Source organism: Crocuta crocuta, unplaced genomic scaffold, assembly GCF_008692635.1.
Source record: "Crocuta crocuta isolate KB4526 unplaced genomic scaffold, BGI_CrCroc_1.0 scaffold55, whole genome shotgun sequence".
Lineage (NCBI taxonomy): Eukaryota > Metazoa > Chordata > Mammalia > Carnivora > Hyaenidae > Crocuta > Crocuta crocuta.
In genome coordinates, this window is record NW_027530512.1 from 5,891,845 (window position 1) to 5,905,749 (window position 13,905).

The 13,905-nt window shown below is 38.9% G+C and overlaps 1 protein-coding gene across 4 annotated transcripts in view; it reads left to right on the plus strand.

The window, feature by feature from the left end:
* Positions 1 to 3,522, plus strand: part of WDR89 (WD repeat domain 89) — a 33,362-nt gene extending 29,840 nt beyond the window's left edge. For all 4 annotated transcript variants that reach the window (XM_077767208.1, XM_077767206.1, XM_077767205.1 and 1 more), the window contains one exon: positions 1,364 to 3,522. In XM_077767208.1, the coding sequence (XP_077623334.1) occupies positions 1,395 to 2,555 (1,161 nt within the window). In that variant the 5' untranslated portion in view covers positions 1,364 to 1,394 and the 3' untranslated portion in view covers positions 2,556 to 3,522. The remainder of the gene's footprint in view (positions 1 to 1,363) is intronic.
* The last annotated feature ends 10,383 nt before the right edge of the window (positions 3,523 to 13,905 follow it).

The following is a 13,905-nucleotide window of genomic DNA, read 5'->3' on the forward strand; positions in this document are numbered from 1 at the left end:
ATAAAAATAGGAATACCATATGATAGAATAATTCTATTACTATATATTTACCCAAAGAAAATGAAAACACTGATTTAAAAAGATATGTGCACCTTTTTGTTTGATGCAGCATTATTTATATCACTTAGCCACACAAAAAAAGAATGAGATATTGTCATTCATGACCGCATGGATGGATCTAGAGGGTATTATGCTATGTGAAATAGGTCTAGCAGAGAAAGACAAATACCATATGGTTTCACTTATATGTGGAATTTAAAAAACAAAACAAAAAGCAGAAACAGACCCATAAATACACAGAACAAACTGATGGTTGCCAGAGGGGAGCAGTGGAGAGAGGAAGGCAAAATGGATAGAAAGGAGTGGGAGATAATAGACTTCCACTTACAGAATGAATAAGTGACAGAGGTTAAAAAAAAAAAAGCATGGGAACATACATAGTCAGGGGTATTGTATAGTGTGGTATGGTGACAGATGGTAGCTACACTTGTGGTGAGCATAATATACAGACTTGTGGAATCACTGTGTTGTACACATGAAATTAATCTAACATTGTGTGTCAACAATACTTCAGTAATTTAAAAATATTTTTTTAAAAGTCAACTGATTAGCTACCTCAATTACTCTTTGCCATGTAACCAAACACTCACAGATTCCAGGGATTAAGGCTTGGACATCTTTGGAGGATCATTTTTCTGCATTCACAACTATGTTTAAATTCTAAAAGTTGCATAAGGCAGTTAGGGCCAGGAGAAGTTGATTCCAAAGCGGAGATCTGGCTAATGCTGAGAATTATGAGTATGACCAATAGTTGGGTATAAGCTGGAGCGCCTGGGTGGCTCAGTCAGTTAAGCATCTGACTTCAGCTCAGGTCATGATCTCGCGGTTTGTATGTTTGAGCCCCGTGTCAGGATCTGTGCTGACAGCTCAGAGTCTGGAGCCTTTTTCGGATTCTGTGTCTCCCTCTCTCTTCTCTTCTCTCTCTCTCTCTCTCTCTCTTTCTCTCTCTCTCTCTCTCTCTCTCTCCCCTTCCCCTGCTTGTGCTCTGTCTCTTTAAAGTAAATAAACATTTTTTTAAAATTGGGTTTAAGCTAAAAGGAACTGCTGAGCAGTACATATACATGTTGTAGAATTCTCTTACTGGCATAAAATATGTATGGTAGATTCAGTATTCAAGAGTGATTGAATTAGAAGGAGGCAACTAAGTTTTAGCAATTCGTGGCAGGAAAAGATTAAAATATTAGAATCGATTTTATTTTATTTCTATTGTTCTGTGCCAGCCCTAAGAGGGAAATGTTCTTGATTTAATTATAATTTTAGAGAAGCTTTGGGTTTAATTTTAATTTTTGTATTTTTATTACAGATTTTTACTATACTTGGATGCTTCTCCTGACATGGAGAAGATTGAGGAACAGTTGGCTAACCTGAACATTGTTAAACGTTCCTCGGGAACTACAGAGCCTACTTACCTGCTTGGCATAGATGCATCAAAAACCGTACCAGCAGAGAAAGCAAGCTTGGTCGCTGTTTTATGTTCTAATGGATCAATCAGAATATATGACAAAGAAAGATTATATATACTCCGAGAATTTCGTGGATATCCTGGACTTAACGGAGTCAGATTTGCAAATGCTTGTGACAGTGTATATTCATCATGTACTGATGGCACCATAAAATGTTGGGATGCTCGATTAGCCAGTGAAAAACCTATCCAGCTGTTCAAGGGTTACCCTTCCAATGTTTTTATTAGTTTTGATATCAGCTGTAATGATCATGTCATTTGTGCTGGTACAGAAAAAGTTGATGAGGATGCATTGATGGTATTTTGGGATGCAAGAATGAATTCTCAGGATCTGTCTACTTCTAAAGACCCACTTGGAGCCTACTCAGAGACACACAGTGATGATGTCACTCAGGTACGCTTCCATCCCAGCAATCCCAACATGGTAGTCTCCGGCTCAACTGATGGCCTAGTAAATATATTTGATATTAGCATTGATAATGAAGAAGACGCCCTGGTTACGACCTGTAACTCCGCTTCTTCCATAAGCTGTATTGGTTGGTCTGGGAAAGATTATAAACAGATTTATTGCATGACACATGATGAAGGATTTTGTTGGTGGGATCTTACTCATCTGGATACTGATGAACCAATGACACGTTTGAACATCCCAGATGTCAGAGAAGTAATTAATGTGAAAGAAGGCATTTTGGACTATTTGGTAGGTGGCCTGTATCACGAGAAAATGGACAAACTGTTTGTTGTTGGGGGAACAAACACAGGAATGATTCACTTACTGAGCTGTACTCCATCAGGATTGATTCACATGACCGGCCTTCATGGAGGGCATGCTGCTACGGTCCGTTCTTTCTGTTGGAATATGCAGGATGATTCTTTGCTAACCGGGGGGGAGGATGCACAGTTGTTACTTTGGAAACCCGGAGCAGCAGACAAGACATTTACAAAGAAAGACAGCATGAAAATAGCATCCTCTGTGTATCAGCGAGTTCGAGTTCACAGCAATGATTCTTACAAGAAAAGGAAGAAGCAATGATGTGATGTTGGGAGCTTATGTGAGAGGTTTCCTAGCTGCAAGTAGTTATTTTTGTGTCCTACCTGTGACAGAGCTTTTTAAAGCTCATATGTAGAAACCAGCCAGTGAGCAAACAATCCTGGGAAAATGTTGAAAATGGTTTAATTCAGGTCTTCATGTATTCTAAAATTATTTTTTTTAAAGCTGCCAGTTGAGTATATAATCAGTGAGTTGAAAGTAAAATTACATTCCTCATTTTTAAAACCCATCTGTTGACTTAGTAAATGTTGGGTTTAAAGAAATAGCTTTGATAAGGACTTTTTAGAAGTAGATGGCTGGTATGCCTTTAAAAAAATCAGGTGGTTTGAGCTATATTTCATAAGCTCTGTTTTTTACATTTTAAATCATCTTCATTATTTATAAAACCAAATCAGACTGTTTTCTGTCAGAGCTCCTACTTGCTTAATACACAGAGATTATGCTGGAGTATTTAAATGTAAATATTCTAATGATTCTAAATAGATCTCAGCTTTTTTAGGAATAAAGTGATTTGTGACTGTTTAAAAGTATATATTTAGTAAATATTTGCATCTGTATTTTAAACTGGTTAAATAGTAAGTAGGTACTTCACTGATGAAAAGGAAATTACCTTGCAAAATTCATTTGGAGTCCATGGAAATACAACAATGAAAGTACAACAGCAGAATGACTTTTTTATTTCAAAATATTTTGATATTTTGTGATAAAATTTTCTTTCATAGTGTTCATCCATAATTTTAAACTTAAAATGAGGGGAGATTTGCAAATGCTTGTGACAGTGTATATTTACTGTGGGGGAGTGGGGGCCATGCAGGAGGGGCCGCCAGTGCTTGAAGGAGGACACCACCATAATCTTTCACTTAAATGTGAATTTTTGTTTGCTGCTAATTTTTTCATCCTTCTACATATTTTTCCAAGGAATCTTAATTAAAAAGCTGGTCACTCTGAAGGCTTGGTATGTTTTTTTACATTTAATTATAAATGAAAATATCTTTTTATAGATAAAACTATTTATAAAAGTATTTTAGAACATTTTTATCTTTTGAACTAAATATATGGTCATGAAGAATACAAGCATTACTTTAGAACCTTTCACATTTCTCTTTAAATGTTAATAATGACTTATCTCTGTGACTAGCACCGGGGAAAATTTTTATTCCATAGAACAATACAACTTCTCTCTAGATGTGATCTCGCTTAACTCCCTTGAGGCTGAACAATACATGTAGTTAAGTCACTGTGAAACATATTCAAAATAGATCATTCTTATTTGGAAAAATTCAGCTATTCTTGCTGTTGTTCAAACCATAACCCAGTGGTTAATTCTGGACTTTTTACTTTTCTCCTAACCAATCAGTCACCAAATCCTGTGCCCTTCCACCTCCTAACATCTGTCTTCTGTTCTTTTGCCTTTACTTCACCACTATTGCCTTAAATAAGTTTCATCATTTCTCACCTAGAGTACAGGCCCTGTCTCCAGGCTGCTCCAATTCTTCCCACTGTTTCTAGGCTGACCATAGAAAACCCAGATTTGATAATGCCTCATGCTGCTTACAGTCTTTGGTACATTTTGATCTTTTGATGGAGCAAGCTCTATGTAAAAATGAAAAACTGTATTTCTCAGATACTTAGGATGTGAGACATTGCTGACTATGTAAGTAGAAAAGCTATATAAAGATTAGGAGACATCGCATTTATAAAACAACAGGAAATGAAGGTTATCAAAATAGTAAAAGCTTTCAAAAATATTTAAAATTCAAAAGTAATTAATAGAGTTGGAAGATGGAGATAAGGAAAATATCTTTGAAAGTAGACCTCAAAGAGACAGAAAGTGAAAGAAAAAATAAAAGCCATAGAAGGTAAACATAGGGGTCTAATATCAGACTATCGGTTTTTACAATGTGAAAAAAAATTTTTTAAGGAGGCGGGAGGGATTAGTAAAATGAGGTAACATTAAAACCTATCCTCAGAACTTCAGATTAGAAGGCTCAACAGAGTGTCAAATATAATGAATGAAAAAGACCCACAACAAGGCATAGCACAGTGAAGTTTCAGAACTCCAAGAAGAAAGAAAATTGTAAAAGTTTCCAAAGAGAGGGGAAAAAAACAATCATTAGGTACAAAGATAACATGTGAATTAGACTCTTCGTTAGCAAATTTGGATGACACAAAATGGTGGACCAAAGTCTTCAAAGCCCTGAGGACAGTTTCCTGCTATCTGAACTTCTGCTCTCCAAAAGATGATGGTAAATTTTTTGAGACATCCCTTACCAAGTGGATGTGTTTTGTTTCCTTTCTGAAACTCGGGAACCAAAGTTATTTAGCTAACCAGATTATCCATTGCTAACCAAACTCATTGGCCACCAAGGAGTTATAAGATTTGGATTTCAGGAGGGACTTGCCTTTTCAACCTATAATTCTATAGGTCAAATTGTCCTCACGTGAGGTTTAAAACACTTTCAGACATAAAGATCTCAGACTTTACTGAAACATTTCAGACTTTTGAAAAGGATACTGGAGATGTACTCCACAAAGAATAAGGGAAAAAAATCAAGGAAGACGAGAGATACCAGGAATCAGGGCACCAAGCCAGCATAGTGGCAGGATAACAGCTTTATATCAGGCCAATAGTATTGAGTCCAGGTTCGAACAAGAAGACATAAGCTCTCAAGAGAAAGATGTCCAGGGAGAAAAATAAACTTGACAGGTTTCCCAAAGCATTTGACCATGTGGAAAATGGTTATGTGCCTTAAACTCAGCAATTGAAAGAAACCCTCATATTGAAAATCATTTAAAAATAATTTTTTTTTTAATTAAAAAGATAGAGGCTCCTGGGTGGCTCAGTTGGTTAAGCATCTAACTTTTGGTTTCAGCACAGGTCATAATCTTACACTTGTGAGATCATGCTCTGTGTGGGGCTCTGTGCTGAGCATGGAGCCTACTTAAGATTCTGTCTGTCTCTCTCTCTCTCTCTCTCTGTCTGTCTCTCTCTCCTTCCCCCCCCCACCCCGCCCCTCTCTCCCACTTGTACTCTCTCTCAAAGTAAAAAAAAAAAAAAAAATCTTAAAGATTAAAAAATAAATATTTTCAGGGGCATGTTGGTGGCTCAGTTGGTTAAGCGGTCAACTCTTAATCTCAGGGTCATGAGTTCAAGCCCTGCACTGGGCCCCACCCAGGGTGTAGAGCCTACTTAAACAAACAGGTACCTGGATGGTTTAGTTGGTTAAGTATCCAGCTCTTGATTTTTAGCTCAGGTCATAATCTCACGAGTTCGTGAGTTTGAGCCCCACATCGGGCTCCACGCTGACAGTGCAGAGCTTACTTGGGATTCTCTCTCTCTCTCTCTCTCTCTCTCTCTCTCTCTCTGAATAAATAAGCTCCCAAAAAAAAACCAAATAAATAAAGACATAAGTTTATTAAGGATGAAGAAAGGTATACCAACCCCCAGAATGGGAGCAAATATTTGCAAGTAATATATCACATGAGAATTTGCATTCAAAACATTTTTTTAAATGTTACCACTCAGTAAGAGAACACAATTTTTTAAATGGTCAAGGATCCAAATAGACCTTTCTCCAAAGAAGATACAGAAATAATAAACACACACTAAGATGCTTAACATTATTAGTCATCAGGGAAATGCAAACCAAAACCACAATGAGATACCACTTCACACCCACTTGGTGGCTATAATAAAATAAAAATGTTGGTGAGGATATGGAGAAATGGAAAGCTTCATATACTGCTGTTAGGAATGTAAAGTAGTGTAGCTACAGTCTGGCAATGCCTCAGTTACTATTTGAGCCAGCAGTTCCACTCCTAGGCCTGTGCTGAAGAGACTCCAAAACAGAAGTCCACACAAAAACTTGTACATGAGTCTCCATAATAGCATTGTTCATAATAGCCAAAAGGTGGAAACAATCCAAATATCCATCGATTGGTGGAGGGGTAAATTATGGTCTATCCATACAATGGAATATTATTCAACCATAAAAAGAAAAGAAGTGCTAATACATGCCTATGACTTGGATGCATCTTGAAAACATGCTAAGTAAAAATAGCCGCAAAAGACCATGTATCATATGATCCCATGTACATCAAATGCCCAGAATAGCCAAGTCTATCAAGAACACGTATTGGGGGGGCGCCTGGGTGGCTTAGTCGGTTAAGCGTCCGACTTTCGCTTAGGTCATGATCTCGCGGTTCGTGGGTTCGAGCCCCGCGTCGGGCTCTGTGCTGACTGCCAGCTCAGAGCCTGGAGCCTGTTTCAGTCTGTGACTCCCTCTCTCTCTCTGACCCTCCCCTGCTCATGCTGTCTCTCTCTCTCCTAGAAATAAATAAAAACATTAAAAAAAATTTTTTTTGAATTAAAAAAAACATTAGTGGTTACCTAGGACTGAGAGGTGGAAGAGGGGGCAATGGGGGATTTGGATGATTTGGAGAGGAAGGAGTGGTGATGAAAACTGATGGTGATTGTAGTTGCACAACTCTAAAAACCGTTGAATTACACACTTCAAATAAGTTGCATGTGAACTTTACCCAAATAAAATGCCAAAAATATGTATATAAACCTAACAAAAATGAACCAAAAAGCCAGGGTGGCAATCTTAATTGACAAAATGGAATTTAAGGCTAATACAACCTTAATTCCAAAGCCAGATGAATATGAAGAAAAAAGTGAGGTCCATTTTGTTTATGAATATATATTCACCGTTAAAAATATTAGCTAACCAAATCCAATGGTGTATTAAAAAATATGACCATATAAGATTTATCTCAGGATGACTCAGCATCAGAAAATCTATCACAGTAATGGACAAAAAGGGGAATCATGATTATCTTAACTGCTATAGAAAAACAGTGTGGTTTCACACCTATTTATGAAAAATATAAACATCATGCTATTGATAGAATAATTTTTTAATTTGGTTAAAGTCAATATATAAAAATCCAGGGTAGACATTATTCTTAGTGGAGAAATGTTAGATTCAATACATTCCCTTTAAGACCAAGGCTCAATGAGGAAGTCTATCACAATAGTATGAATTCTGGCTAACACTATAAGAAAGAAAAAGTATGACAATGCATAAGGATTGGAAGAAGAAAGGAAAAAAAAAAAACTCCTTTGCAAATGATGTATACCTAGAAATCTATACCAAGGCACATAGCTTATGTTTTCAATTCTCTTTGAACCTTTAGAAGAGATTCAGCATAGTTGCCAGAACAAGGTCAGCCTATGAAAATCTAAAGGATATTATTTTATGTTAGCAGGAAATTTAAAAACTATCATGGAATTAATAAAAATACCCAAGATCTATTTAGAGAAACTTTTTAAAATTCCACTAAAGACATACAAGAACATAGAAGATGTTCTAAGAAATACTTGCTTCCAATGAGATGATAATATAAAAGTGACCACTCTGAATTTAATCTGAAAAATCAATGTAATCCCAACCAAATTCTACTTGGATTTTTTGAGGAATTCAAACTTACTTTAAAGTTTGTGTGGAAGAATGAGGTCCACAAATAACAGTAAACTTAGATAAAGGGAGCTTTCCCTACCAAATATTAAGCTCATCAGATTCCACAAAATCATAGTAAAAACTGTGATGTGGCCTTAGAACAATGTCGATGAATAGAGCTCAGAGAGCATGGATATATAGCATCTTAAAACCTTATAAAGGTGACAACGTAAAAAGGAGTTTTTTATTAGATGGTATTGGGGATAGTAGGTCACTAGATGGAGAAAAATAAAACTAGATGCCTTTTTAAAAAAATTGCAGGGGGGGGCGGTGCCTAGGTGGCTTAATTGGTTAAGTGTCTGACTTCAACTCAGGTCATGATCTCTCTGTGAGTTGGAGCCCCACATCAGTATCTGTGCTGACAGCTCAGAGCCTGGAATTTTTTTTACAAACTTTCATTTAACATTTATTCATTTTTGAGAGACAGAGAGAGACAGAGCATGAGTGGGAGAGGGGCAGAGAGAGAGAGAGGGAGACACAGAATCTGAAGCAGGCTCCAGGCTCCAAGCTGTCAGCACAGAGCCCGACACGGGACTTGGAACCACGAATCATGAGATCATAACGAGCCAAAGTTGGATGCTTAACCGACTGAGCCACCCAGGCACCCCAAAACTAGATTTCTTAAATGGTAGATTTAAATGATAACGGATTAAAACTATAAATTTAATACAAGCAAGTATAGGAAAATACCTCTGTGGCCTGCAAGTGCTACATGACTTCTTAAACTTCAGAAGTATGAAGTATAAGGCAAAAAAGAAATTCTATGTCAAAATTAAGCATTTCTGGTCCCCCAAGATGTACAGATAAACAACAGGATGGGAGAAAATATATTTGAAATCAACAAGTGGTTGGTCCATTAGACTATAGAAGGAGTTGTAGATCTATATGGGAAAACAATGGCAATGGGGAAATGAGCAAAGAACATGCAAAGGCAAATTTCAGAAGAAACTAAAAAGGTGGCCAACCTCCCTAGTACTCAGAGAAATGGAGACTCACAAAAATCACCGTATTCCTTTTAGAACTACACAAATTAGAAAACTAAACGACATCAAATGTTGGAGGCATTTGGGCATATAGGAACCATCCTGTCCTGGTGACGGGAATACAGGCACAGAGGCAGCTGTTCCGGAGAGCAAACACATCCATGGTGATGTATGCTCCGACCTACCGATTGTACTGCTTGATGTAGTATCTCAAAGGTATTTTCATATAGGTCCATTACTGAGCATCATTTGTGATGATATGAAGTTGGAAACAATGTGGACATCCATCACTGTGAGGCAGGATAGGTAAAAACGTGTTGGGCTTACACAGTGAAATAATCTGAAGTATTTGCAAGCCACAGATTAGATGTACGCTTGGCCATATGGCTTGATCATAAAAATATAGTACCCAATGAAACCAGCAGGAAATCATGCATGTGTGGGGAAAGCCATTTATATAAATTGACTATATACAAAGAACTTCACATTTTACAAGAGCATACAAAAGTTGTACATATTAATGACAATTGAGTGGTTGCCAGTTATTGGGGGAGAAGGGAATAGAAGTAGATTTAGAAATGAAAGAGAAGGGGTGCCTGGGTGGCTCAATCAGTTAAGTGTCTGACTTCAGCTCAGGTTATGATCTCATGGTTTGTGAGTTCGAGCCCCGCGTCGTGCTCTGTACTGACAGCTCAGAGCCTGGAGCCTGCTTCGGATTCTGTGTCTGCCTCTCTCTCTGCCCCTCCCCTGCTCATACTCTCTCAAAAATAAATAGACATCAAAAAAATTTTTTTAAATAAAAGAGGAATGCAGAATGAGGGAGGGAGGGAGGGGAGAAAGATTAGACGAGGAATGTTAATTGGAAAGAAAAAAATCACTTTCAAAGGACCTACTGGAGAGTTTAAGAACTAATAGCAGGCACTCAGGAAGCCATGCATATGAGCAAAGGTGGGGATTATTTTTAACTCCAAAAGGTAAAAAATTGTATAAGAAAAGCAATGCAATCAGCACACTACTGGGAAGAGAAGAGGAAGAAGGGAGCAAATGTTGAACTGCTACTCCCGTAGCAGAAAGTCAATACTCTTTCTGTGGATAAATCAAGAAAACAGCACTATGATCACATTGTTTAGAAGATGTAAGTAAATTGCCTGCCAAAAAAGCTCAACAAGTTGAAAGGGATTCCCTCTAGAGAGGAGCGAGGCAGGGAAGATGGGAGAGGGACTGCTTTTTGTTCTTTGATATTTGTTATGTACAAACCTTGTGGTAAAATATCTGGATACTTCTGGCTGCAGATACCACCTCGATTCAAATGAATCATATAAGGAAACTGTTACCTCACGTAAGTTCAGAAGCGGAACATTTCCAGGGTTGGTTGTTAGGAAGAATACAAATTCTTTCCATTTTTCTGCTCTGCCAATCTTCATCTTGTCAGCCTCAAGTTCACAAGATTGCTGTAATCAGTAAATGATCACATTCACACTCGACAATGTCCGGTGGAAAAGAGACTGTTTCTTCATCTGTGATCCTTTTTATTAATGATCACACACACATACACACACACACTTTCTGAGAAGCCTCATGGCAAGTGTCACTGGCTGGAATTTCATTACGTGCCCACGCCTAAAATAGTCACTAGCAGGAGAAATGTGATCCCCACCAATTGACCCAATAGTGATTCACTGCCTGTGGGGCTGAGAATAACCTAGGCTCCTCCGAACCTCATGGGTTCAAGGAAGAATATAGAAATAAGGTTGGGGTTAATGAGTAGTTGTTGGCAAGGTGGCCACAGTGTCTCTTTATAGGTACTTCTTGACGTCGGTCATGTGTCTGTATTTCCTCACAATATTTTTCATTTCAACATTGAATCAAATAAATGTAAGATATTTGTGGGGCAGTAATTTGCCCTCACTGTTTTACCTTTCCTTTTTTTTTANGGGTCATAGCGTTTTACCTTTCCTTAATCAACATGAGCTAAATGCAAACTATTCTACTTTTACTGAATGATTGTTTAGAGGAGAGGTCGACATTTTACAAAAATTAAAAGGAGAAATTAAAAAATGTGTCAGATGATATTTGTTGTCCGTTTGGCAAATTTATATATTCTTCTGCCACTGCAGTCCGCAATGTCATACTGAATCACTTTACTGTTCAATTACTGACCCAATTTACTAATCCATCTCTCAGATCCACACACACACTCAATTACCTAGTTTTCAGATTACTCACACTTTATGCCCCTTGCACTTTAGCACTGCCTGGGGTGTGTGCATGTCACTCTCCGTTCTCCTTTTGATCATGTAAAGTGTCAGAATTAAAAATCATCTAACTTTGTAGCCCCATCCTCCTCCATCATTCTTCCCACCTTACACTTTATGCATAAGCCTAAAAACCAAATCAGAACAAATGAAAAAACACAAGAAACACAAAAAACACAACAAATGGAGATAAGAGGATGTGCAGAAACCCTGCCTCCCGTCATTTGTTCTCGCTTTCCATGGTTATCAAACTCCAAGTCACAGGTGGCGATGTAATATCCAGAATAAGGACTATTTGTCAGAGTATTTTACAACTTAGTGGCTATAAGACTATGTTGGGGTAATGAGGTGTATGTGGAAACTTCTAAGAATCTGCATAAAATGACAGTTGTTGAGTTCCCTGTGCCCCCTCTTCTGCTGTCTATGGATGTGACGCTAGAGTTCTAGACCACATCTTGGCCTATGAGGAAGGATAAAGGCCATCACTCGCTTTTCAACTACTTGGCTAAAAGGAGTCTGGGACCCTGAGGTTTTGTAGAGAAAGAAAGAAACTGCTCTATTGTTTAAGCCACTGTTATTTTTATTTTATTTTATTTTTTTAATGTTTTATTTATTTCTGAGAGAGACAGTGTGAGCAGGCGAGGGTCAGAGAGAGAGGGAGATACAGAATCTGAAACAGGCTCCAGGCTCTAAGCTGTCAGCACAGAGCCTGACGCGGGGCTTGAACCCACGAACCTGAGATCATGACCTGAGTCGAAGTCGGATGCTTAACCGACTGAGCCACCCAGGAGCCCCTTTATTTTATTTTTAAAGCTTATTTATTTATTTTGAGAGAGAGAGAGAGAGAGAGAGAGAGAGAGAGAGAGAGATTGATGGGAAAGGGCAGAGAGAGGGAGAGAGAATCCCAAGCAGGTTCTGTGCTGTCAGCTCGGACCCCTACGTAGCACTCGATCTTACAAACTGTGAGATACATGATGTGAGCTGGGATCAAAAGTCAGATGCTTAATGGACTAAGCCACCCAGGCACCTCAAAAACCACTGTTTTAGGGGCGCCTGGGTGGCTTAGTCGGTTGAGCGTCCGACTTTCGCTTGGGTCATGATCTCGCGGTTCGTGGGTTCGAGCCCCGCGTCGGGCTCTGTGCTGGCTGCCGGCTCGGAGCCTGGAGCCTGTTTCGGAGTCTGTGTCTCCCTCTCTCTGACCCTCCCCTGCTCACTCTGTCTGTTTCTCTCTCCTAGAAATAAATAAAAATATTTGAAAAAAAAAACCCACTATTTTAAGCAGTGGACTCTAATTGATAGCATTGTAGAAACTTAAGATTGTTGGCAATATTACACGAGCTGATCCATGTAAAAGCTCTGCAAACAGTGTCTGGGAGTAGAGGAAGCACAAAGCGGTATTTATAACGTTATGCTATTTCCACGCTTTGGTAAGGTTTATTTCCCTCTCATTTGTCCTTATGACCTAGATCTATCATTTCCTCCTCTGTGAAACTTTTTCTGATCCTTCTTTTGCTCTATACTAGCTCATAATCTTGTGTGTACTTTTATAGCAACTTGGATATTTTTATTTACACATTTGTCTCCCCACTAAACCTCTCTTGCTCATTAAAAAAACCAAACAGCTAGAGTTCTCTTTCTTTCTTTAATCTTTTCAAGATTTTGTTTCTAAGTAATCTCCATACCCAATGGGGGGCTGGAACTTGCAACCCCGAGATCAAGAGCCACTCACTCCACCCACTGAGCCAGCCACGTGCCCCTAGAGTTCTCTTTCAATCAGCACATGAATTTCATGGTTCACATAGATTCTGAAAGTGCCCCTAAGTCTATGACAATATTCAATATACCAATCTGGCAAACCACCACATCCTGATACACACAAGGAGATGCCACAGAGGAGAAAAGAAAAGAGGGGTGGTGCCTGGGTGACGTAGTCAGTTAAGCATCGGACTCTTGATGCTGGCTCAGGTCATGATCTCACAATTCATGAGATAGAGCCCTGCATCACCTCTGCGCTGAGCTTGAAGGCTGCTTGGGATTCTGTCTCTTCCTCGCTCTCTCTCTGCCCCTTCCCTGTTCTCTCTCTCTCTCAAAGTAAATAAATAAAGATTAAAAAAAAATCCTGGGGCCACCTGGATGGCTTAGTTGGTTAAGCATCTGACTCTTGATCTCAGCTCAGCTCATGATCTCATGGTTTGTAGGTTCAAGTCCCACATTGCTGTAGCACAGAGCCTGCTTGGAAGTCTCCGCATTCCTCCCTCTCTCTTTGCTGCTCCCCCCTCCCCCATGCTCCCTCTCTCTTCTCTTCCTCTCTCTCAAAATAAATAAACTTAGAAGAAAGATGCTGACGCACCCCAAAGTTCCTGATGCACCACTCTCAGAGGAGACATATCCACCCTCCCCTCTCCCGGCCCACCCAACCCATCAGCTGAGATACATATCTGTTGGGCCGGGCACTATAGTGGGCGATGCTGGAGAGAGAGGTTTGGTCTCTGTCCTCAAACAGCCTGCAATGTGCTAAGGGAGACGGAGTTTTAAAACAATAATAAAAAATACGTACAGAGTGCAAACTAGG